Source organism: Gavia stellata, chromosome 6, assembly GCF_030936135.1.
Source record: "Gavia stellata isolate bGavSte3 chromosome 6, bGavSte3.hap2, whole genome shotgun sequence".
Taxonomy (NCBI): Eukaryota; Metazoa; Chordata; class Aves; order Gaviiformes; family Gaviidae; genus Gavia; species Gavia stellata.
The window spans coordinates 62,473,258-62,499,564 of NC_082599.1; the positions used below are offsets into that span (position 1 = coordinate 62,473,258).

At 43.1% G+C, this 26,307-nt stretch overlaps 1 protein-coding gene across 1 annotated transcript in view; it reads right to left on the bottom strand.

Annotated features, from left to right (window-relative positions):
* The window catches only part of TNS3 (tensin 3), a 242,445-nt gene that overhangs the window by 137,351 nt on the left and 78,787 nt on the right, over positions 1-26,307 (bottom strand). The window contains exons 3-4 of the mRNA XM_059819048.1: positions 23,235-23,272; positions 3,879-3,917 (exon numbers count right to left, since the gene is read on the bottom strand). Coding sequence (XP_059675031.1) covers positions 3,879-3,917; positions 23,235-23,272 — 77 coding nt within the window. The remainder of the gene's footprint in view (positions 1-3,878; positions 3,918-23,234; positions 23,273-26,307) is intronic.

Consider the following 26,307-nt stretch of genomic DNA (forward strand, 5'->3'; position numbering starts at 1 on the left):
CTTTGCTTTGTACCAGGACACATTGCCACAAACGCTCACTTCTCGGGCACGTTCAAGAAGCAAAGGGGGGGGGGGGTGGCAAAGAAGGGGGCGGGGGGGGGGGGGGGGGTGGCAAAGAAGGGGGCGGGGGGCGGCGCCAAGAAAAGAAGGGGGGGGGCGGCGCCCCCAAGAAAAGAAGGGGGGGGGCGCCCCCAAGAAAAGAAGGGGGGGGCGCCCCCAAGAAAAGAAGGGGGGGGGCGCCCCCAAGAAAAGAAGGGGGGGGCGCCCAAGAAAAGAAGGGGGGGGGGCGCCCAAGAAAAGAAGGGGGGGCCCCCAAGAAAAGAAGGGGGGGGCCCCCAAGAAAAGAAGGGGGGGGGCCCCCAAGAAAAGAAGGGGGGGGCCCAGAAAAGAAGGGGGGGGGGGGGGCCCAGAAAAGAAGGGGGGGGGGGCCCAGAAAAGAAGGTTCTAAAGGTTAACTCAGAAATTTCCCGGGTTCAGATCAGTACGTCACCATGCCCGACCACTGCCAGGTGCTGCCGTGCCAAGGACCCCTCCCCAAGGCAGTAATCCCACGGTAAGAATCCACGCCCGGGCCTTCACCCCCCGTTTCATCTCCGTAAGATACTCAGCAGGATTTGCAAAGGGCCTCTGAGGAATTCACTTCCTTTATTCTTTTCAAAGATACTCTTATCAGGAAGGACGGAAAAATTATTTTAGTTAAGGAGACCAACTTACTGCCCTCTTGAAGCATCTTAAACTGTCCTAGAATCCTTCCTAGAATCTAAAAATTACCTAAAAAATAGTCTCCTTCCATTGGTTTTCCTTTTATTTTTATCTTTTTAAAGTAATAGATGGAACAAAAAGTATTTAGAGCTTTAAGGTTAAGGCCTAAACCTTCTCTTCTTTTTGCAGCACTACAGAAAAAGTGTTGTTTAAGAAAAATGTGTGTACTTGTTAGTGAATTTTTTTTAATTACAAATACTCATTTTAAAAAAAAGAAGAGCAACTGAGTAATTGTCAATCTTTCAAAAGAAGATCCAACAATTCCAGAAAAGGCTTTTTCAACAGACTTGCCGTCTTGGATTTTTATCAAATTTTAGGAAAACTGTTATATAGGTGAAGTCAGCTCTTAGATAAAAAAAAACAAACCAGTGACCACGGCACTTTTTTTCCCCCTTTTTCAAAATCCTTGGCTGATGCTAGACATCTCTGCAATGAAAGTCCTTTGCCACAAATAACCCATTGCTTCTTCAGGAAATAAAACGAAGTCCACCAGAATAGGTCGCCTTTGCTGAACATTTGACTTAACGGAGCCGGTCTAACATCGTCCCCCTTTCTCCGGTCAGAGGAACATGCACGACAACATAAAGTAAGCGGTATTAGAACACTTAACAGCAGCTGGTTTATATTTTAGCACCTGAAACTCCTAACAGCTGCATCGGGTTGATATATGAGGGTCCCGACGTCATCACAAAGCTTCACGGCTCGTGAGAAATGGGCAAAAAAGGGCCTCTTTGGAAACAGGCACCCAAGCTGAAAATAATCCACAAACCCTACATTCTGAAGAAAAAAAGAGCATCTGTGAGTTTCATCGGGCTTCAACAGTCTTCCGACAAACACGCTGTTGAGAGTTTAACTACGGTTCTTGTGCCGAGCCACGCCACGTAGAGCGGCACAGGCAACCGTTACGCTGGCTAAATGTACGTAGCACAGGTTTAGAGCAGGCGTATGTGTCGTTTATGTACATGGGAACTAAAAGGTTGGAATTCCTCTGCTGGAATGAATGGGGATAAATCCACGGTTCAGCAGCACATTTGGATGCAATGAAGTTTTGGTTCATTTGAATAGCATACTGCCCTCCCCATTATCTAAAGCTCTCAGCTTCTTCCTCTTGATCTTCTCAATATTTTACACTCGAAACGGTTGTAATGTGGTCACAGCTTACCTTCCTTCAGAACAACAGAACTCATCACTAAACAGATAAAATTTATTTGTGCAGAAGGCAGACTCCTAATCTAAATTTCACACCAAAAGCAAAACACGTTGCTCGGTGTCACTCTCAGTAATAAGAACGTATCGCACACGATACGTGGTGTGTGGTAGGTAGTGACAATATTTCACCTACAGCTTTCCCTGCAAGAAATTAGATAGAATTCCATCCTTTCTTCTGCCTGAAACTGGTAAATGTTTTATTCGGGGACTGAATACACCTCTGGCTGCATCCCTGCTCGGAAACCGCAACAGGTTAGGCCACTGCTGCCGCCCGTACTGCTCAACCGCCCGCAGGTCAAGAGAGTCGCTGGGCGCAGATCACCAGCGCTGCTCTGTGTTCACAGCTCACGTACACCAAGTTCAACCAGAGTTAGTAACGGCGATGACCCGCAACGCATCCCACAGGTTGCTCTAAGCTTAAAATTGTTGCTGAACCACAACGACAAATTTTCCATGTCGGAATCAATATTCAGGTTGTGTGCAAAACACAAAAGGAACAGCAGCCGTGGTTGCCAGTATACGTCTAACGCTGCGAGCTGCGGACGTAAGAAAGGGTTTCTTTTCTATTTATAATTGTAGCAGTAATGCTGTACAGGATCCTCAGACTCTGACGTGGGTTAATTCATAAAATTACTGGGTCAAAACTAGGAGAGACCTCCCACAAGTTGATCCTCACAATACCATGAATCAACAATTTAGGTTTCCAGCCTTTCTTTTAAAGGGTAAGAAGTAAAAAAAACAGCGTGAACCAACACTTCTATAGCACCTTTTTACTTCTGCGGTTCACATTAGGTAAGTATCACTACCTGTATTTTTTTTCCAGCAGGGATATCGAGACAGAAGACTATGCAAAGTGACTAGGCCAATTCACATAGCAAGGCAGAAGCGAGACGTAGGATTCCCAATAGCCAGCGGCTGCATCCCACACCTACAGTCCACAGCATTCTTGGCTGACGCTTGGGCATCAACTGTTGGCTGGTTAGTCCTAGCAATGACACTAGCGGGTGGTTCCATAAGTAACTGTTCCGTCCCATCCTCCAGGCATCACTCATGTTACCCTTGCAGCTAAAATAACCAAATTTAGTCACGCCAACCAGAAAAAGCTTATCATTTTTCCTATCCTGAGCAAGCGTGGGTTAACCTCCTCTCTTCCACCATCAACAAAAAATAACAACCACATCATCTGTTATTTGTACTTTCAAACTGACACAAGACATTGGTATGTTGAAATAATTAATGTCTTCCTTTTTTTTATTTAAAACACGCAAACAAAAGCAGATAACGTAATATCGACAACTGCGCACAGTTGCTGCATCGCAGGCAGGTCATCCAGTCCAGTTTAAGAAGAATCCTAAACAGCAGAAAATGTTTCACCCAGTTACTCCTTAGCCTGGCAAAATACTCAGTAACCAGATTCCTGAACGGGACAGGACACAGCACCAAGCTTCAGGAATAGACCCTTGATTTGCCAAGCCCTCACAGGGGAAAGATGATGGCACAGTACTGAAATAACAAGAGATTACCGGAATAACCTAACCGATAACCTCATAAAACCTGGTGGGTATCAGTTGCGACAGGGGAGGTTCAGGCTAGACATTAGGAAAAAGTTCTTCACTGAGAGAGTGGTGAAACACTGGAATAGGCTGCCCAGGGAGGTGGTAGAGTCACCCTCCCTGGAGGTATTCAAGGAGCGTGTGGATGTGGCATTGTGGGATGTAGCTTGATGGACATGGTGCTGTGTGGTGTTGGGTGGGTTGTGGCTTGTTATTGTTGTTGTGTGGCGTGGGTTTTGTGGTTTTTTTTGGTGGTTTTTTTTTTTTTTTTTTTTTCCCCCCCCCCAGGTTGGACTCGATGATCTTACAGGTCTTTTCCAACCGTACTGATTCTGTGATTCCAAAAATACTTACCAGTTCGTAGTTGCTTGGATAAAAGCAGGGTGTCACCACCTGGAATAAAAAATAATAATAAAATAAGGAAAATAAGATACTTCCTTTGGAGATGACCCAATCCCGTTGACTGAGCTCCCTCAAATACTGCAAAATCCAGGCGGAGTCAAAGGCTTTGGAGAACGTGCCTTATGAGGAGCAGTTGAGGGAGCTGGGGTTGTTCAGTCTGGAGAAGAGGAGGCTGAGGGGACACCTCATCGCTCTCTACAATTACCTGAAAGGGGGTTGTGGGGAGGTGGGTGTTGGTCTCTTCTCCCAAGTGACTAGCGACAGGACAAGAGGAAATGGCCTCAAGTTGTGCCAGGGGAGGTTTAGATTGGATATTAGGAAAAATTTCTTCACCAAAAGGGTTATCAAGCATTGGAACAAGCTGCCCAGAGAAGTGTTTGAGTCACCCTCCCTGGAGGTATTTAAAAGACGTGGGGGTGAGGCGCTTAGGGACATGGTTTAGTGGTGGATTTAGCAGCATTAGGTCTACAGTTGGACTTGATGACCTTAAAGGTCTTTTCCAACCTAAACGATTCTATGATTCTAAAGGGGCACCATCCAGACCAGGTGCAGAATCTGAGTGTCCACAGCTGCTTTCGGCTGCGTGACTTTCTCTCAGCTCCCTGAAGCATGAGCTCAAGGCTACACCAGCGCCCTGCTCACGCGCTGTAGAAGAGTAATGCCCTCCCACAGGTCACATATGCAGGGAAACATGGAGGGCTCTCTCCCCCCCTCCATCCTTTCCAGCATTCTTCTAATAGCTCAGTTTTAGTTAATAAATAAGTATCCTGCTTTTCAAGTACTCTAGAACTTCAGCAGCTCCCAATACCTTATCCTTGTCCTGGATTTATTTATGGGGTGTGGGCTGAGCAGAGCAAGCAAAACAGATACTCTGTGGACTGACATAATTTCAGAGGCTTGGCTCCAAGTTAAAACACTTCCTATGGAGAACCTGTCCTGTATACATCACACCAAAAAAACCCCAACCAGCCTTGTTTCAATATTCAAAAACCAAAACACGAAGAAAGCCAGGAAAAGTATGACTGACTCGGATTACGTGATGATCTCGGGAAAATCAAGTGTTAGCTTCTTTCTACGGTCCCGTACAGCAGGCACCCTCAGATCTCACACATACAGTCAAAAGACTGTGGGTCATCAATTTATGCCACTCGACTGAGCTTCAGTAAGAGTCACCATTCACGCTCGCTTTAACAAGCACCGTGAGGTTAACCCCAGTGAAAACTGCTTCACTGAACGCGTTCACAATTACGGCTCTCCACGAGAGACTCGCCTCCCGGCCAGCTGAGCGGAGCCAGAAACTCTGGGGCAACATCTGGACTAGAAAGGCAGAGTTTTCTCCCAGGAGCTGTTGGTGAGCTCTCCTACCAACTCTCAAGTCATGGTATACGGAGCGGGTTACTGAGCAGAAGGGGCCTGATGCGGCATTTATAATTCTTAGAATAATAAAAAGAAGATGCAGTCCACGCAACAGAGCAAGCGGCAAGAACAAAAAGAAACATCCGCCCTGCAGACAGCACAGACAAAAAGAGACAAGACCTGACCACACCAGGACAACCCACTCCGGTCGTAACTCTCCGGAACAGCTTTTAACTGCCAGCATGGAAGGGATGGCATCTGCCTCCATAACTGCTTGTGAAAAATCTGTGATTCTCAATGCTTCTTAAATCACAAAGTACGTATAAAAAGTAAAAAAAAAAAAAGTAGCGCATTGATTTTCAGCTCCCAGCCTCCTCGAGATCTCCACACTATCCCTAAGGGAAACAGGACAGATACAAACCCTTGAGGTCTGTCTCCTCTGACTCCTCATTGGGCTTGCAAGTCCAAGTTCTTAATAAGCTGCATTTCTGCAGCCCATTTCACGACTGCCGCTCACGATTCACTAGCCCATCCAACTGAACACCCATATGAAACCTGCGGAAGAAGTTAACTCCGCTGTCACGACAGCGTTCCCGTTGTGGAAAGCGAAGACAACACCTGCCTCCGCGACCTCTTGCCTGACGCAGCGTGTAAACCTTCACAGGCCACCTTCAATTCCAACCACCGATTCTCCTCGCGAGGCAAAGTGGCAAACCCTTGGGCAGAGCCGTCGGCAGGAGGAAGAACCGAAGCCACGAGCAGCCTGCACCACCACCGCGGGCAGCAAACGCGGGTGCTATGGAGGAGAGACCGGCCCCAGTGGTCCTGACCACGCGATTACCTAGTGCTTATTCGAAGTGCTAAAAATCAGTTTTTGCTAGTGTTCTCATTAGCAACACCTAAGGTTAAAATGGATAAAACTTGAAATTTCAACTATCTTGTTTCTCTCACTACCTATACTAGGAAGAAAAGTTAATTTTAAAATTTAATTCCATGAAAAAATTAATGGAAACCCCAAGGAGTTTGCAAGCTGGCTGGGTAGCGCAGTGGAAAAGCAGAGATGAACTAATATTACATGCTAATGTAATTAATAATTGGAACCACTGTGGAATAAAATTGTCATCACTGGAGCACATAAATATCATCTCTACTCCCCCCCTTCCCTCCGCTGTTAAAAACCCTGGAGGAATCAAGCATTTCCTTTCCCCTTGGCTAATCAAAACACAACTCTGCTGTGACCTCCTCGATAATTACAGCTGACTCACTGCCTAAGAAAAAGAAAAATCCCCTTTATTCTGACACAAGAGCACTGGGGACATCCACTGGAAAAGAACTTCATCAGACAATTACGGATCTTCTTTGGCAGACTTGTGGCATCTTATTCAGGCAACTCACAGAGACTCAGGGCTGTAAGAAGATGAGAGCTAACGTTACGGGTAACACTTGCTTGATTTTTAATTCTCTGAGCTTCACTATGCCTCCAATGCCTATCTACAGCAACCTGACTTTACAGATAGACTCCGTCTTCTGCTGGTTGTGGTCTTTTGCACTTTCTTTTTTACAAAGATCAACACCTGCATTAGACGGTACTGTTCTAGCACTACCAGAGTCACATAATACCCTTTCCACTGTATACAGCAATCCCTTTGCCCTTGCACGCTGCCACTTACCACCATGTCGAACTGTCACTAAATGCAGAGCACTCAAAATGCATCAGACGGCCAAAGACTTGGATGCACCGCGTCTGCTTTCACGCTACAACACTCAGTGCAAGACGCACCGAATCACTCAAGGTGCACTGACTCTTTTTCCTCTGACTCCATAGACACAAATAGCATATTTCTTCCCAGATGAAGCAAAATAGTCAAGGTCTCTATGTATCCCAATTCCAGTTCTCACGAGCGGTTGCAGCAAATTCTTCCACTGTTAATCCAGACACAGGTTAAAAACAAAAGAGCTGACGTGTTCAGAGATAACAGAGAGGCTATCACGAGGTCTAGACAACCTAAGTTGAGGATACGCGAGTGGCTCCAACTCTTTTTCCTGGTTTGCAAAGGTCTGAGACGTGCTAAAAAAAATAATAATCAGCATTTAGAGAAAAAGTATAGAGCTGGAAAACAAGATCGCAGGACTTCGGTATCAATGCAGAGATAGAAAATGGAGTATAAACATCTCGTTCGTTGGTTTAAGAAGTTACACGCACTGTGTACCAACTGCCCAAAACAGTAAACTTCAGAATGGCTTTTCTGATCCCCCAACTGAAGCTACAGCTAATCTTAAAAAAGACATTTGCAATCACCTGGTTTGGCAGCTTTCAATAGGATCTTTATTCTTGTAAGAAATATACTGGCTGTGCCTTAGTGTAATATTTCACAGGTCAACACAACCAAGGTGCGTTTAGCTTCTGTACTTCTGCACATTCACGTATTAACAAGCAACACCAGAATATGGGAATGCCTTGCCTGATTTTCAGAAACAGTTACCTCTTCAGTGCCCGGCGCGTACACACACATGCATATAGACACATTAGTATACCCACAAATAACCAAGCAAATGTGAAAGACAAACTACCTGTTCTTGCATACACAGTTAATATGGAAACACTTTCCTGGCGTGACACTTCCTGAATCGAGCCTTAGTTTGAAAAAGTCCCATATTGATGGAAAAAGTTTTAAAATAATTACTTCAATGAAGAATTCTGACTCCAATGAATCTGCGGCTAATTTTCCTCCCTACGACTGTAACACCAGTCACATCAGTTAATGAGTAACCGACCGACACGAGATAAATGTTAACTCAAACAAGAAAAAATGTCAACAAATGGCAGGATATCTGGCACTATGGAAAGAAAATCTGTCCCCACTTGCTGTAGCAGAGACACAAGAGTGCCCCCCCTGCCGCTGCACAACAGGTTGTTTGCTGGGAGAGCCGGTATTTACGTGTCAATGCTTCTTTTCCACTCCCCGCTGCATCTTTCATATTTATCTTCCTCGCTTTTTATCTTCTCTTTGCAAGAAGCAGGTGATCTTGCAGAGGAAGAACCATCTTCAAAGAATGAGCCAGTTATTACCAAAGGTGCATTTCAAAGTCCAAACCTCAAACACTGTAATATTGCTTTTGCAAAGCAATTTAACCATTTGGCTATAACGATAAAACCGTAGCTTGGAAGAAAGTGATTCACGTCAGAAACGCTGGCGTGCCTGCCACAGGTAACCCAAAGGACGTGCAGGGGGAGGAATCTTCATCAAATATATACGTGACCTGCTAAAAAAAGCTGTTCCTTCTAGTTCACTACTAATCATGTTACAAAATTGATGAGAAAGGGTGAAAAGAGCAGCAAAATGAAGCCACTGACATCCTCCAAATAACATAAAGTTAGAGCAACGTTAGGACACCTTGTGACTCTTGCATAAATGACTGTCAAGAGCCCAAATGGTAAGCTCATGGAAATATTTAACATGCATCTTTATATATAAATATATACACACATATAAAAAGATATATATACACACACACATACATCCACATACATATACACACACATATTTATACACACACACACACATTATTTATTGAAATCTACAGCTTTGGAGTAAAGTCTTGAAAAACTTCAGAAATTTCTTTTCCTTTTCTTCTTTTGACGGGCCTGTCAGTTATCGTCCCCCTTCTCCAAGCCGCCCCCCAAAACACTCAAATCATGAACCCCCTTACTCACCAAGGAAACAAAGGGAAGGACACCGAGTGTGGTGTATCTTCAGAGAACTCTGTGCTCTCAGAGATACAACTTGTAACATGACAAAATTAAAAACGCAGATCCAAATTCTAAATTAAAAAGGGACATTATTGGGATATTAACTTGGGATTAAAAAGCTATAATAGTAAAACACAACTTTTTTTTTTTTTTTTTTAAATAGAACATCTCCAGTTGTGTGATATTAGTATCTAACTCAGACTTTTGCCCCGGAGATATCAAGTATCCTCAGTGCTTCATGCCAGACAGAACAGCTCTAAAGCGTGCCCGAAACCCACTGAATTTTCCTCTTCAAATTAAGCATTTTTGGACACATCGAAAACAGCAGCCTTAAAGGAAGACGTATCAAACACAGCAGAAACTGAACAAGCACTTTGCAGTCACTACAATATTTTAATAAACAAGATATAATTGTGTTCCCAAAAAGAAAAAAAAGAGAATAGCTACAGTAAAATCAGCACGGAGATTCGGCGCAGCTCCACACCATTTCCACTCTCACTTCAAAACAACAAATTCTTTTGCCCTATGGAAACAACCCTCCGACTTGATCAGCGTAAAGCAGTTTTGAAGTTAAGTTTGGAAGAAAGAAACAAAAAAATTGCATTGTAAGTCGCAAAGTCAACTACAGTTGAGAAACTGTTAACGGGCTTGGCTCGTGATTATCAATAAAATGCAAAGATTTATTCACATAGAATGCTATCATACAGCAAGCAGAGCCAAGTAACACCAGAAAAGCTTCTTACCACACTGCATTTTTTTCTCTCACCGAGTTCTGTGATAAAGTTGCCACAGGGAAAGACAGAACGCACACAGCCAGGAGCTCTCTGAATTCAAAACCAAATTCCAACAGTTACGTTTTAGCGCCCTTGTATTAATTACTCAGCTTCAGTATTTTTTGTTTGCTGAAATAACGCTAACACTGTATGCATGCACCTCATCAAGGTGTAAAGAGGATCAGCTGAAGATTGGGAAACTCTCCATGAGTTTCTTGGAAAAAACATATGAGTGAGTGAGTACTGTAACATCTAAGCCACATTCCTACAGTCCTGACCCACGCACAACTCCTTTCTGCCTACTTGGGATTACACCTTACGAAACGAAGTCTGAAATTAGCACCTGAAACGAGAAGTTACGCACCTTCAGGAGGGATTTCAAAATCTAGCGTATTTATATACATACAAATCCCCGTTTCCCGAGACAAGGCAACAAAGCTGTTTGAAACAAAGACGCTGAAGGAAAAGAAACCTTTCACAAGTAACCAGGAATGCAGTTATCCCAAGGTACAGAAATGTATTGTTCACTTATCGTTGCCACCTCAAAGTCTGGCTTTCTTCCGTGCTATGATATTTGATCTTGCAAAGTCACGGTCTTGACCTACGTCATGAAAGTTGTTCTCCAACTCTCTGAAGAACACGTACAGGGCGAGACATTTGGTACGCAGGTTGTTTGGAAAAAAGGGTAAAATAGAAGAACCTCTTCAAAACTCCAATGAAACAGAAGACTCCTAGAACAAAAAATGGATGAGTTTCTCCCGATAACTGTAAGCCAGTAACCAGAGATGAAGTCCCTTCTTTTATCAGATCACTATTTGCTCCAAAAGAGTTCAGAAGCAAAGGACAAGAAACTCAGTCAGAACCTGGGTGTAGCTAGCAGGGTTAAACCAGCCAGCGGGAGCCAAGACCCTAAAACGAGATTTTTACTGGGCTTTGCACTAGTCCTCTGCTCCGTGGTTTAGGGAGCCAGTCTGACCTGCAAATGGAGTGCTCGCTACTGTCCCTCCTGAGCTTACCTGTTTAACCACAGGTTTATAAAGCAGGTTGAAATGATTTGATGCTGAACGAGTGCAAAACCAGAGTAACTTTGCTCAAAATATCTCATTTTGCTGCTTCTTTAAAAAACAGTTAAGAAAAGTAATCCTAATTTTGGCGGTTGCATACATCTTTGAGAGACGTGACTCCTGCTTTCTTTGTATCAGATCTGACCTCTCCAAGCTTAATTAGGTACACATTCCTCAGGGAACTATGTTATCCTTTCAGGATTCCAGGCCTATTTATTTTGGTATAATCCCCATGAGAAAACATGCTTCATTTGCAAAGTCAAGCAAATCTTGCAACATCACCAGACAGGGAGGGCCCTTGCAAGCAACGGGGATACGGTTCCACGGACATTTTCCTCTCCCAAAGCAACAAACTACCACCATGGATTGGATTTTCTTGAGCAGAAACAAGCTGTGCACCAGCCCTGTTGCACCTCAGAATTTTGAACCGTTAACACATATGTTGGTGTGATTCTTCAGGGTTTCAGTCTGCTTCCAACATCTGAGCAATGGCGGTAAGTGCTACAGGCGATACGGTTCCTGCGGTCACAAATGGCACCAGGTAGTCACCGGTATCAGAAGTTTTAGGAGGAGACAGGAGCTTTGTCACGACAAACTGCAGAGGTCACTGCTCAGCCTGCAGGTTTCCCTGCTTCCAGAGTGCCTCTAACATCTGGGACAGATAGATGTCCATCAAATGAAAGTATTAAAGAGAACATGAAAGCAATATTTAAGCAATAAACAGGTTAAAAGGGGGGATGTGTGTGATTTTTTTTCTTAATACATATTACAGAGAAGAGGGAAACGTGGTAGAGGAGGAGGGCTCCAGAAGGTGACAATGCCAGTCTTTTCTACTCGACATCACAGAAAGATAGGAAGGCAGAAGTCCCATGTCAGACTTGTCGGTAAAGTAACGAGTTTGGGGTTTTTTTATTCGTTTTTTGTTTTATTCCCCTGGAGTTGAAAACTGTCCATCTGCAGGACGACTCTCTGCATCTCACTAAGGCCACTTAACGCATAAATGCGTTAAATCCCAAGAAGGAAAGCTAGCTCTTTGACTCGGGCAATCCAAAGATACGTGCAGCAATTTAGCACAGGCCTGGTTTCAGTCTGTGACGGAAGGTCTGCAAGAGTCATGTCAAAGAGGCAGAGTGACCTCTCCAGCAGGGAGTTTACAGAAATCCTTTGGAAAAGCTGCTGGAGTACGCTGCTCAGCAAGCCAAAGGAGGCCAAAGTAGCCCAAAGGCTTGAGAACCAAGGAGGAACCTTCCACTTTCCCACCAAAACATATTCTTGTGTTGTAAAGAAGGGGTCCCTCTACAAAGCCCCAGTTCACCCGTTTTTGAGACTGAGCGCGCTTTGTTGGAGGCCGGCATGAAGGCACTGGAAGCGCCTGGATTTTATTACAGTATTTCTGACTTCCTTATCTCACAATCCTGACTTTCACAGCCCTCTAGTCACTTTTTAAAATCTCCCTCCTCTCGAAATATATTAAAACAAAGTCTTAAACATGTACGTTCCAAATATATCTTCAATTTTCCAGCTATTCAGAAAAGAGATAACGCAACAGAAGAGTACAGAATGCTCTCCCTATGACAGACTTAAATACATATTTTTTAGCATCAAAACTAGCTCTCCCAAACGGACAGTTTTCACTAAGACAGAATTTGCTTTATTATGCTTTAACTGTGGGAGATAATTAAAGGTTTTCTTCAGCAAGACAGAACAAGACAAGGGAAGCAGCCTCTTAGAAATAATTACTAGTAAAATACTACAAAATGCTGTGTTATCACACAGAAGTAGTAAAAGCAAATTCTAACAAAGCTTAGACATTTCAGCTTGGTGATAGAAAACAGTGAGGACTTCTGGGATGGAGCTCACAATGTTCGAAACACACAATACTCACTCTCTCTCATTCTACATTTCCACAAAACTGTGGCTGTTCATGATGATGATGTAACCCAGTTTCCATTCTTCCATCAAGTCGGGAAGGCAGCTCCTTGCTGGGGCAGCTCCAACTTTTTACGATGCAAGAGGGAATTCAACCACTTCCTAGGACTACACATTCTTCATCAAAACCCCCGGCAAAAGCAATACAGCATGACACAACAATAGTGCAAAACGCTATACGTCCTTGGGACTTTTTGCCGGCTACCCAATTACAGCCACTGTCAATGCTCAGAGCACCCTTCAAGACGTTGCTATGGCCTTTAGCTGTAACAGCAGACGCAAAAGCAATGCCTCTTGCATAAAAGCCAAGCGCATCATGTACAGTAAGGGTAAACAACTTTTTAGAACACTAACTCACGAAGAAAGGAGTGGTATATTCTTGTAAGCTACTTAGATTCCCATTTCCTAGAGACAAATGTGGCATGAGCTATATAACGTGACCTATGGGAACATTCCAAGCAGCAGCAATATAAAATGCATCATCCTCGGGTTCTTTGATCCCACTTTAAAAGACTGACAAATGCCTTTCTGCCTCTCTCAAAATAAAAGTTACACGGCAAGTGTGTGTGAGATCTGCTGTATCACAGAATCACAGAGGTTGGAAAAGACCTGTAAGATCATCAAGTCCAACCATCACCCCAACCCCACCATGCCCACTAAACCATGTCCCACAGTGCCACGTCCACACATTCCTTGAATACCTCCAGGGATGGGGACTCCACCACCTCCCTGGGCAGCCTCTTCCAATGCTTCACCGCTCTCTCAGGAAAGACATTTTTCCTAATATCCAGCCTGAACCTCCCCTGGCGCAACTTGAGGCCATTTCCTCTTGTCCTGTTGCTAGTCACCTGGGAGAAGAGAGCAACACCCACCTCAACACAACACCCTTTCAGGTAGTTGTAGAGAGCGATGAGGTCTCCCCTCAGCCTCCTCTTCTCCAGACTGAACAACCCCAGCTCCCTCAGCCGCTCCTCATCAGACTTGTGCTCCAGACCCCTCACCAGCTTCGTCGCCCTCCATACAGAAATGATCAGAGCTAGCCAGAAAATAACTGGACCAGTGAAGAGGTCCTTCCCAAAATCAGCCAAAACTGGACAGGGCATGGGAGGAAAAACCAAACAAAAAAAACCCCCAACTCTCCTAAAACATCCAAAGATTTTCCAGTGGAAAGTTCACATCTGTCATGAAAACGTAACGTATCCGTATTTTGGTGGCGTACAAAGAAAAGCAAAAATAGTTTTGTTCCCTTCCCTCACTAACATCGTCTTATCCTTTCCCCCTTGCCAACAGCTAGATTTATTTTTTAAAGGAAAATCAGCAAGGAAACAAACCAACCTTGAAGTTGTACATGTACCAGCTGGGTCTTGCACAACATAGCCAGCTATCTCAAACAGTAAGCCTAAATGAGAGTTCTTATCTAAAAACACTAGCATACTTTAAAATCCTTTTTTTAGTTTTGGAAATCCCCAGCAAATTAACTGCCAAATACACAACGCTCCAGCACAGCACTTCTGCTACTTAAACAATGCAAGGTTTATGCCCATAAAAAGCAATTTCAAGTCCTCGTGTCCCTCAATAGCTTCCAGTTCTGCTCGAATCTGAAGGTTTATTCATTACACAGTTCATCACAGTGATATTATATCTCACAGAGGGCAAAATATTTTGCAGACAGGAGGACCTGCAAAATACTGCTCCTGGGTACAATCAGGAAAAATCTGAAGACCCCTTTGAGCTGCAAATGTCAGTTACAAAACTCATACAGTAATCCCTTGGACTTTAATGGCAAACATTTCTATTCTAGCCCAATGCCAGGCAGCACTAAAAGGGTTGCATGCACAGTAATATAACAAGCTAAACACTGCCCGTGAAGAAAAAAATCCTTGAAGTCTTCAGCCTTACCAAATGTGTTCGGATTCATGGATTCCCACAAAAATGTGTCAACCACAGAGGTTCATTCACACAGCTGTCTCCTGGAAACAACGTGACACACGTTCTCATTTAAGTCCTTGACTCCCTCTGCCCAAAATCTGAGAGGGTTACGGAGAACCCATACTGAAAAAACCCAAAACAAAACCCAAAACCAAACTCACGTGAACCTATTTGAGAAGCAAAGTCGCCACTACCCGGTCCACTGCTGGTCATGATAGTTTTAATCTACACTTTCAACAGTGCCATGTGAACCGAGGTGTAAAAGTTGAGAGTATTTTGCTGATCTCCACAAAGCAGATCTTTTCCAGGTTGCTGAATCATAGTTTTAAAACTGTAAGAGCTTTACTTCAAAAATCTCTTCAAAACAACAATGTAATGATTGACAAACCCTGGGCATTCAGGTGAAAAGTTTGTGGTCTTCTGTTTGCGTCTCTTTCCCCAAAACTGCCTTCATTTTTTCATGAGAAAGTTTGACCCGTTACCCGCAGTGCTCGAAACGCAACTGAGTGTAAGTATGAAACAAGGCTACAAAGTTCAAGAGAAACTGTGATTGTTTAAAACTGTCACGGCCAAAGTAGCAGCCATCTCTCTAAAAAGCAATACACGTTTTGCCATCTTGCAAATCTGGCTTCTGCTCGAATTTTGTATTGTTTTAAACAACAGGAAACATATTTTTAGGAAAAATGTCTTTATGGAGAGAGTGGTGAAGCACTGGAAGAGGCTGCCCAGAGGTGGTGGAGTCACCATCCCTGGAGGTGTTCAAGGAACGCGTGGACGTGGCACTGCGGGACATGGTTTAGTGGGCATGGTGGGGTTGGGGTGATGGTTGGACTTGGTGATCTTACAGATCTTTTCCAACCTTAGTGATTCTGTGGTACATCCAAAGAGGAGTTCCTTCCACCCTTTCGAATAGGCACGCTGAATTCCCTCAATAGCAAGCTGGCGCAGCATGCAAATCAGATAGAAAAGCAATAAATAATTATCACCCTCAGAAAGAGAGAACGTTGGCAATAGTCTGAGAAACTGTAACATCTAAGATAGGGTTGCTTCCCTTTCCAAAGCAACCAAGTATCACCGTCAGCGTACTGGGCCAAGATTCACACCGATTTCGGCGCAGTAATTGAAGAGGCAGCAGAGATCAGACACTAGCAGGGACACAGTAACCTTGGAAACTCAGTGCCTTTTTTTTTCTTTTGGTCACTTGAGCAGACAGTGCCTCACCACCACTCTGAAGAGTCCAGCCCACCGCTTATTCGCTTCTGCTACCAGTCTCTTCCCTGCTTTCACCTTCCTAATGGAACCAGTAATCCAACAAGATGGGCACTTGCGTTAAAGTCAGTTAATTATTTTTTTCAGTCCCCTCACCTGGGATGACAAGGAAAAAATTCTCTCTTAGAGCCCTAATGGAAGCCTAGAGAGTTGCTCCTTTACGTACCTTACTCATTAGCAAAGAACAGTAAGTAGCGTCCTGCAACCAAGACGTACCGTGCACTGCACACGGAGTGAGAGTCACCACCCTCCTGCTCTTCTGACTTCAGTGCAATACGGAGGAACTAGAAGTGAAGAACTTTTAAACAGAAAGGCTTCTTTCCAATCTTTCTTACAAAAATCAAAGCCCAGCGTGAACATTTGAGGTTAGGATTTAAACTAAACTCCTGATACAGGAGGCATAAAAGTAAAAACAGAAGCAGAGAGGGCAATGCGCAGAGCAAAAATTAGATTTAGCATTCTTAAGAGAAAAGAGGACTAAGGGTAAAATATTTGGGTTGGGGGGGTGGTTGTTTTTTTTTTTTTCATTTAGACATTATTTACACAAGTAGTAGGAAAACATGAAACTAATCCACAACCACAAATGAAATATAGTTTTGGTTATTATATGACTAATAAGAATGCACTGTCCATAACTCAATTCTGAACAGTTAATTGAGCTGTTTAAAAGATGGACCAGGGTGCAATAACGTTAAATTCAGATAACGCTGAATTCCTGATGAAGTTCAGGGGACGTTCCAGTTACGATGAATTACAGTGCATGACATCAGACCTCTTTATAGAGAAGCCAGACTGGGCGGGGGGGAAGAAGTAGCTCACGTAGTTGCCTTGTCTGCATGGGTGTGTATGTTACAAATGCGTGTAAGAGAGGGAACACGAGCATGTGTATCCATCAGCCACTTGGTGGGAACTACCACGTTAGATGTGATTTCAGGAGCCTAAGCTCGATTTCAGGAAGGTAAATGAAGCAATAGCCCACATGACTTGCCTTGGAACTCTTGGCAAGGATAACAAAAACCACGCCGTCTCTTTTCCTCAACCTTACACAAGAGAGAGAAGGACCTTTCCTTCTTGCTCCAAAAACACACAAGAGAAATTGTGACAAGGCAGTGCAGTGTAGGTTTCTCCCCTAAGTATCTGTCCCACGGGACTGCCAAGGGCCGCTGATTCTCTTCACTGGGTAAAAGCATCTGCCTTCATGCCCCTCCACTGCCAAAGCCCGAGCCCAGCCTTACAGCCTCAATAAGGCTGCCCCAAGTAAGCACAAGGTTTGATCACAAACCGGTCCAAGTACCCAAGTGACAAAAGTCAATAGAGCCTTTTGAGAGGTAATACAGCTTGCGATTTAAATCTCCAAACTGAAAATATCGGACAAATATTAGTCCGTCTATACATACAGATATATATATAGATAGGTAGATAGGAAGTTCTTTATTTTCACTATACAAGTTGAACACGCAACCCCGGACCAAAACCATCTATCACCTCCTTGCTAATTTTTATTGCCGTGATTACAGAATCACTACGGTTGGAAAAGACCTTTAAGATCATCAAGTCCAACCATCACCCCAACCCCACCATGCCCACTAAACCATGTCCCGCAGTGCCACGTCCACACATTTTTTGAACATAACTACTGCACTCTCCCGTCTATAGTGCTGCTAGTCATGGTGTTTTACAGTAATCCAAGTTAAATTTCTCTTTATTTCTATGAGTTTTTCTGTAATGATGTCTGTATTTCCTAGACTGTTAAAGAGACTAAGAAAGAAAAAGATTAGGCTATCACAAGGGACTATGGATTTGGGGGCAGTGAGGAGCCTTCCTTCAATCCTCTTCAATCAGCAACAGCTTGAACAGTTTAAAGAAAAAGGAAGAGCAGGGTCAAGGGAAGAATTACATTTGCTCGGACAGAAATACCTAGGAAAATAAATTAGAAACAACATGGCCTTTGAGCAAAGTAGCAGGACAAAGTGTCACATCAGAGTTTATACCTTTTATGATCAAAACAATTTTGGTGGCTTTATAAATGATAAAATGTTAAAAATATAAATCTATTATTTCTCTACAAAAAATAAACTATAGAATTTGAAAGTAATAAATTATTTGGTCTACCTTTACCAGCATTCAAGTGGCACACTACAGCTCAGGAAACTAGTCTAAACAAGAGGTTTAGACCATTAATACAAAATTCTGAAGCTTTGATTAAATCTGCACTCCACTGAGATGTCCAAGACAGCTTCTTGAAAGGCAAAGGAGGAAGGGTGCTGAATCAAACCCATATATAAATTGATTTTACTGGAACTGGAAAAAGCCAGAGTGCCATCTGCCTAGGGTATTGGTTTCTTTGACAGATCATTTCAGACTAGCAAAGAGTCAAACTGTATTATGTAAAAAAAATGCCTTTTTGGCTTAAGCGTAGCAAAAATATCTTCCAGGTTGAATTAAGGACACGTGCAATGTTTGCTAGGCAAAGGCATAAAGCTGGATCACACCTGATTCAGCAAAAGACTTCAGCAAATACTTAAGCTTACTGATTGTAAGAGAATTTAAGCATTGGCTTACAAACTTAATAAAGTTCTCAAGAAGGAGAATTAACATACAAGAAACAGGTCAAGAAAACATGGTCAAGAGGTTCCCCCTCCCACTTTCAGTCTTCCCACAGGACTGGAGATAGAAACTGATTTTCAAATTCCCAGACTTCAAAGAATAAAGTTTGGCTAGAGTCATGAGATGATGCCTTTCGAAGCCCCAGCTCTGTACCACATACCTAACTGACCGAGTAAAAGATGGAAAAAATGGTATCCCAGGACAGAGAGCGATGTGAAAGCCTTGCGGTGGGACAAACAAGTATTCCTATATCATACGCAGAGAGACATGCCCGAGACAAAGCTACAAAACAAAGGGCACTCAAGTTCCCGGAGCAAAATCCGGAGTAAAGCCGCGGGGCATTAGACATGCTGTACCTTCAGAAACCTCAGGAAGCACTAATTACACACGTGCGTCTGAACGCATAGGCATACAGAAACACTTCCAAGTTAAACACGCACGGACCGAGGCCATAGAGGATAGCAGTTACCTAAATGAACTGGGATTTGTACGGCAAAACGAAATTCTTTCAGAATTCATTCTTCAGATGTTTTTCAGAGTGAAAACAAAAACGTTGTCTTTTAGAGGGAGTTTTAAAATACAGCACATAGAGGAAGAGCAAACACTTTCCTCTAGAATGGTTTTCTGCCCCCATCACTTCAAAGAAAAAAGCACAGATGACTAAAGCACAAAAAAATTCATTTTTTTTATAGTCAATTGAGATAGGTTATAAGCTATACCAGTTATAAGCTGGTATAACATAACAATTTGAAATGTTGGCTTTAGTTCTAAATAAGCCTGCTGCAAAACCAAATATACTACAATAGCTTAATCTGTGCAAGGTCAATGGCAAGTTTATGCAGGCTTCCCATGATCAGAAGAGACATCACTATGGTCCAGCAGGTTAACACCACCCCGGTACCGTTCAAGCAGGGCAGCATTTTTAGGCTCTCTTTTCTATTAACATGCAGAGAAGCATGGTTCAGCACCCCTCCTCAATGAGCACGCATATGTGTCAGCAGGACAACACCTGACCATGAGTACGGACAGCAAGAATACCAGAAAAGTCACGTTACGGATACAACCGTGTGCCTTTATTAACACGTATCAAGTTTCCGCGGCCCAGAGCAATGGGGCTATCCTAGCTCAGCGCTGCCAAGGCACACCACGCTGAGGGGTGCAGAAGCAGCCCATCGAGCAGTACGCAGGCAAAACAGCTGTCCTCAGAGGCTGTACCGGAATCAAATGCTTCTATGGACCCCGGCGTGCACCGAGATCTCCAACGTTGCACAGGCCAGGATGCACCTCACTGCTTTTTATCTGAACAAACTTGCCTGGGAGACTTGGTTCAGATATTTGTGGCTCTCTGTGTGAAATACTGCTTCCTGACATCTGTTCTGAATTTGTGGATCCTTAATTTCCATTAATTCATCCCTGTAGCCACGCACCCGCCCTCCCCTTCAGGGCTAAATCACAAACAGTAACCTGACAGAGATGGATATACCTCTTAAGGTTTTATATCCAGGCATCCACTATGTTCACTTCTTTGTTTGTTTTTCTTTCCACAGACAATTCCAAGACAGCGGAGTCTGGGCTTCTGGCACTTTTGTTTTGGTTGGGTTTTTGGGTAACTTTCTTTTACAGCTCACCCAATTCCCACGCCGGTATCTATCCGCACCGTGTAGTGGATTTATGCTACGTCATTTCAAATGTTACAATCTTTCTGCAACTGATATAACGGCACCAAACGGAACAGCCTAAATTGGTGCAAGCTAATCTCGGCTTCTTTTCTTTTGTTTTTGTAACTTCAGATTTTCTTCCAGTTGTGCCCTAGGTTTTGAAGTATCGCTACAGTGCTTGTCTGCATTTGTTATTTTGTACTCGCTGTTAAGTCAGGGCAACTGGAGAGCCCCCACAGAACCGATTCAGGGTTCATCCTCCATGGCAGCAGCTGACACCCCAAACAATTCCAAAACGTGATTCTTCCTTCGTTTGTACCTTCTGATCAAATTCAGAGTCCACTTTATTTTCAGGTCTGCGTAAACTTTATTTTCATGGATGATTTATAGAACAAGACATTTTTGGTTTTCATTTGCAAGCGTAATAGCGGTATTGTCTCGACAAACTCTGGAAAACCTGCACTGTTGTGTTGCCAGTGTAAGGCCTGAGCTGCTCTTTTTACCTGAACACATTTATGACATCATCGGTTTCGTTATGGGGCTTTATGGCTAGACTTGCACATAATAATGCTTTTCTGAACAGTCATGACCCCCGTCGTCTTTCCAGTAATGCTTTACCATGCCGACGCATTCTCTTCCAAAACGACTGAAGGATCTCGTAAGCGCGATGCTCTTTGTTCTCATTCACTCCCTTTCCACATGACCGTCAGCTGACTAACTGCTTACACATCTTGTCTTGGGGGATGTTCAACTAATGCAAAAATAGTTACTCCCCATAAGATGTGGATAGGTAGTTTTATAGAAAACGCAAGGAGTAATACTTGTCTTGGAAGTAAAATATGTTCTAGGGAGAAGAGATACTTGCCCATCAGCTGGAGGCCATGAAACTCTTTCGACACACGTGGGTCTGAATCAACGCATATGATTATGGCTACAGGTATCCTCAAGGTTGCCTGCAACATCCTTAGATGGTGTTAGTATAGCCTCAGTCCAGCTTAAAACCCACCAGAATCATTCCTGCCTTAAACTGATAAAGGAAAATACAAACACCATTTCAGGCAATAAAGGCAAAATTCAGATCTGAATCGTGATGAACAATACACAACGTTGCTGTAAGCCTCCTACAAGTAGTCAGAAAAAAAGACTCCTAGAAAAATTCCAAATTTAAGCTACTTGGTGGCTTACTACTACTCTGAAAATCAGAAAAAAGCCTCTTGTAAGAAATAATTGATTATTAAATTTGGTCTTGTTCCCATACCTTATTCTTTTATCTTCTGTAATACAGGCTAGTAATTTCTTTTCAATTATTTAAAAACTATAAAATATACCAGTATCTCGATGATAGTTACGCTACTATAGACTTTTGGCACTCCATATATCAGTCTTTTCAACACTCAACACCCAAATGCCCGAGAGCATAAATACTAGTTGAAATACCGTTTCCCGTTTTTAACATATGGCACGCGTATGAGATTATTTGTCTCCAAAACAAGTTTAAAGAATTTCTTACCACAGTCTCCAGCACCATCACTTCTGGAAACTCTAGATCTATGCAGCACCTACCCAAGCAAATGTGCAAGCTACCAATGTTATCAACAAACCAGATCCTTCCCCAGTGAAGCTGGTAGAACTCCGTACTGCAAGTGCTATTTAGAGGACCAAAGCTCCTGTGCAAAGAAGGATCAATTACAGCATCTGGTCATCTACCAAACTGTTTCCCTTCTACTTCTAGAGCACTATTACTATAGTATTAATACTAATCATTATTGTACGTACAGAGTTGATGAAAACCTTCAAAAAGTAATACCTTACTTGCAAACTTAATTACCGCTGCGTGTACTTCATCATCTTATTTCACGAAAAAACCAAAATTCTGCATTTTTCCAACATACCGCATAACACGGCGATTTTCAAACGCATGAGTACCATTTTCACTCAAAATGGGAGACGCTCAGCCAGCTGACAATTTTATTTACTAGAATTGCCCCAAATGGCCTGACAAATCTCTAAGTAGAGGTTCTTCTCTTGAATTTAGTTTTATTTCTTGGAAGCACTGAAACAACCAAATCCTTGCACAAGTCAAACATCAAGTCAACAACGCCGGTAGTAGGACTAGATCCGTGGTCTCCAGAAGCTCTAGTGCTCTAACTCCAAAAAAATGCTGTCTTCATAGACAGCAAGTACTAATCAAAAGGTTTAGTTAAAAGCAGGGAGTATTATCCCATGAGAGTGGTTCTGGTAAAATAGTAAATCCCTCCAAGACTGCTAAATTTAGGCTGCAACACTCTGTAAATGTCTTTGATTTACACAAATCTAGGGATGGGGAAATTTTAAATCATCTGAGACCATGGAAGTACCGATCTCACCTTGTGTGAAAGGGACTCCGAGATTTTAAAAACTAACAAAAATCTAGTAATGAAACTGAACTGGGTGGAAACTATCTACAGTAGACACTGAAAATAAATTAGTAATATGCTTATACTTTTCATAATCCAATGCCAAAAGTTTGCCTTTAAATCTCTGTTGCTGTAAAAAAATTTGTATATATATATATAGGTGCGTTTGTATATGCGCGCACACACACACGGTGGGGTGTGTATATATATATATAGAGGGGGGTGTGTATACATATATACACTTTATTCACTCAGATACATGTTTTCTTCTTTTCTGGTAGAACTGTGTGGTTTGTATTTCACCCACTTAACTTGCTGTTTTCAACTTGAAATACATCCTCCTGTGGGAGGAATGAGAAACTCAACCACTGATGCAGATGTTTTGACTACATAGGGACCTATTTTTTATTAACAGCAAGAACTATACCTCTGCAATTACAAAAATATTATTTTTTGACAGCTAGGCATCCAATTTAATAATCATCTTATTCTTAATTAGTTGATACAGCTTTTGTAGTCTCAACTTCAAATACATGTGGATCAACAGCAAGACAGGAGGCAAATAAATCTGCTTACCTTTTCTTCACATTTCCTGTGGCAGGCATACTTGCAAACTAAAACAAAAGCAAATAAAATATATGAGTAAAAGAGCAGGTGGATTGTCCCCTCCATTTCTTTAGAACAGCTTTCTACTAGAGAGCTGGCCAAACTCAAGTCTGTACGTATAAAAAGCATTCACATACTTCAAACCAAACCAAAAAACCCTAAAAAGAAAAGCAGTTAGTTTTTCCCCCCTTCCTGAAACATTAAGTTAATTACAGCAACATTATCAGATCTGCGCATTCCATCAGCTTCTGATAAGGTATGTCTGGTTAAACTTCATGGGCTGATTATCTTGACACCCAACCTTTACAGCTTGACGTTCACCAGAAGCGCTACCACCTGAATAATGCAGGTATCAGGATCAAACTGTTCCCGATGCAACCGGTGAATCTCAGTCGTATCAGCAGTTCCAGAGACCTAAGAAAAGCAGGGCGACTGCAAACTCACAAGCGACCGTGACTGTTCAGACTTTAACTCCTGATTGGGAAATACCGTTTACACAGTGGTGCAAACATTACTTCCAAGAAGTAAGCACTTGATTTCTTTTAAATTCCTGCTGACCTAAGAGCAGGAAAGGATGAATCATACTAGCAAGTCTGGATTCAGAAAACAGCACCTAACCTACCAAGTAGCCAGATGAGCACCCACGTAACTAGGATGCAAGAGCCTAACAGCTAGAATCCAACACAGGCTGGTTTTAATAGCTTTTCCATTTATATGCACTTCCTTCTTTACCCTGAAATTTGCTTTATTTCCCTGCAATGCCTATCCTTTGGGTTACTGTGAGCTAAACTGTATTTGAAATTCAGGAAAAATTTACTTATTCAATCTCCAGGATCAGCAAGCCGCAGAATACCAGAGAGGTTTAGCCAGAAGATTAACTGGGACCTAACCTTAGACCACTGAAGCTGAAAGCCGTGCTCATTTCTCGGTGCTTCGACCGAGAGAGGGATACTCTACAGCCTGACCCAACAGGAAAGATCCAGCTACCAAGATGTGAGGCCAGCCATGCCCATTTCGGATTCCAGTGCATCGACTACTGCATGAAAAACCTTCACGCTCCAGTCACTTCTCAGTGGAAAAAAAAAGTAAGGCTTACTGACCCATTTTCTTATGCCATCTTGCAGGTGCTGCGTTCACTTATTTTCCCCAGATAGAAGTTAAGAATGAGGTCTTTATTTATCGTGCTTCACAGGATCAAGAGTCTTATCCTAAAAATGAATTAGTGTTCACACAAACATGCTGCTCTATTAGCACTGATACTGATCAATAGCCGCATACCACTTACAAACGCTATCAACCTTCAGGCAAATGGAAGACGGCTTTTAATCCATAGTAAAAACTTCATTTTCTTGCGTGACAGCATGGGGGATGCCTAAATTCATTAAGTGTTTTCACGCACCAAAACTACATATTTAGTAGAATCCGTATTTTAAATATCAGCATGATTAGCTTTGACTTTGCAAAAGGCTAACAGATGCTCTAAAAATATGCGTACATGCTATCTGTTTCTTCTATAACCTACTTTGAGATCTCCTGCAAAACAGTGGAACCAAATGAGAACAACAACAGAAAAAAAGACAATCACAAAAGGTAAAGAATAAAACAGTAAATCTCTCAGGAAGCCCTGATATTAGAGGCAAGGTTCTCCTCTTCTTCACTGTTGCTTATGCCTACATTTCTGGGGGGCAAGGTGAAATACAAAACAAAAATCGATTTCATTCCATGACACCTTCCATGATTTTGCTACTGGCTCATGCAAAACCAAATCACGAATGTCACCAACAATTCACCTCGAATGTTGTGTTCAGTGTTGGGCCCCTCCCTACAAGAAGGACATTGAGGTGCTGGAGCGTGTCCAGAGAAGGGCGACGAAGCTGGTGAGGGGTCTGGAGCACAAGTCTGATGAGGAGCGGCTGAGGGAGCTGGGGTTGTTCAGTCTGGAGAAGAGGAGGCTGAGGGGAGACCTCATCGCTCTCTACAACTGCCTGAAAGGGGGTTGTGGTGAGGTGGGTGTTGCTCTCTTCTCCCAGGTGACAAGCGACAGGACAAGAGGAAATGGCCTCAAGTTGCGCCAGGGGAGGTTCAGGCTGGATATTAGGAAAAATGTCTTTCCTGAGAGAGTGGTGAAGCATTGGAACAGGCTGCCCAGGGAGGTGGTGGAGTCACCATCCCTGGAGGTGTTCGAGGAACGTGTGGATGTGGCATTGTGGGACATGTTTTAGTGGGCATGGTGGGGTTAGTTGATGGTTGGACTTGGTGATCTTACAGGTCTTTTCCAACCTTAGTGATTCTGTAATACACAATATCTTTATTAAAGATGTAGATACCAGTAAATGCAGCCATTGCGTTTCCACGTACACGAAAAGTCAGAGTTTGCTGCCCTTGTGTAACACAACAGTACTGTCTTTTCTGGAAAGAAACCACCGAGGTCAGGCATGAGTTTAGCCTGGACAGCAACAGGATGACTGAGTCTTGCAGCAGCGTCCCATTCAAACTCGTAAGCAACACAGACGTATGGCGTACCAACTCCATACGTAATTCAAGGAAGACCGCATTAGGAACAAGCATTGCTGTATTTCCAAGACTCAAAGGAAACAAGGGCTAAAGCCTCAAGAGGTAATTAGCCAAATACACATCAGGCAAAGCTCTCCGCCGGCTGAAACAAACTGCGTATTTTTTCAGGTATTTAAATCCGTAAAATTCTGAGGATAGAGATCCGATTCGTTCACAAAGACAGCTTCACTCCTCCTCAGCATCCAGAAATACCCTGTTCATATCCAAATCCAGCACTTTCATGGATTAGACTGAGTTAAGTCATTACCTTCTCTCCCTGTCTAATAAAGCTGATTATCATAATAAAACTGGAGAGAAAAAAGCACTCTGAAATGAGATCACTGACTGTCCAGGTGCTGGGAGCAAACAAAGCAGCCCTTTGTGCTCAGAAGCCGAAAGGAGGTTCTCCCCCTTCCCTCCCGGCTGACCATCGGACTGCTCATTGCACAGCTCGCTCCAAAAAAGCACACCAGCCACCTCCCAGTGACAG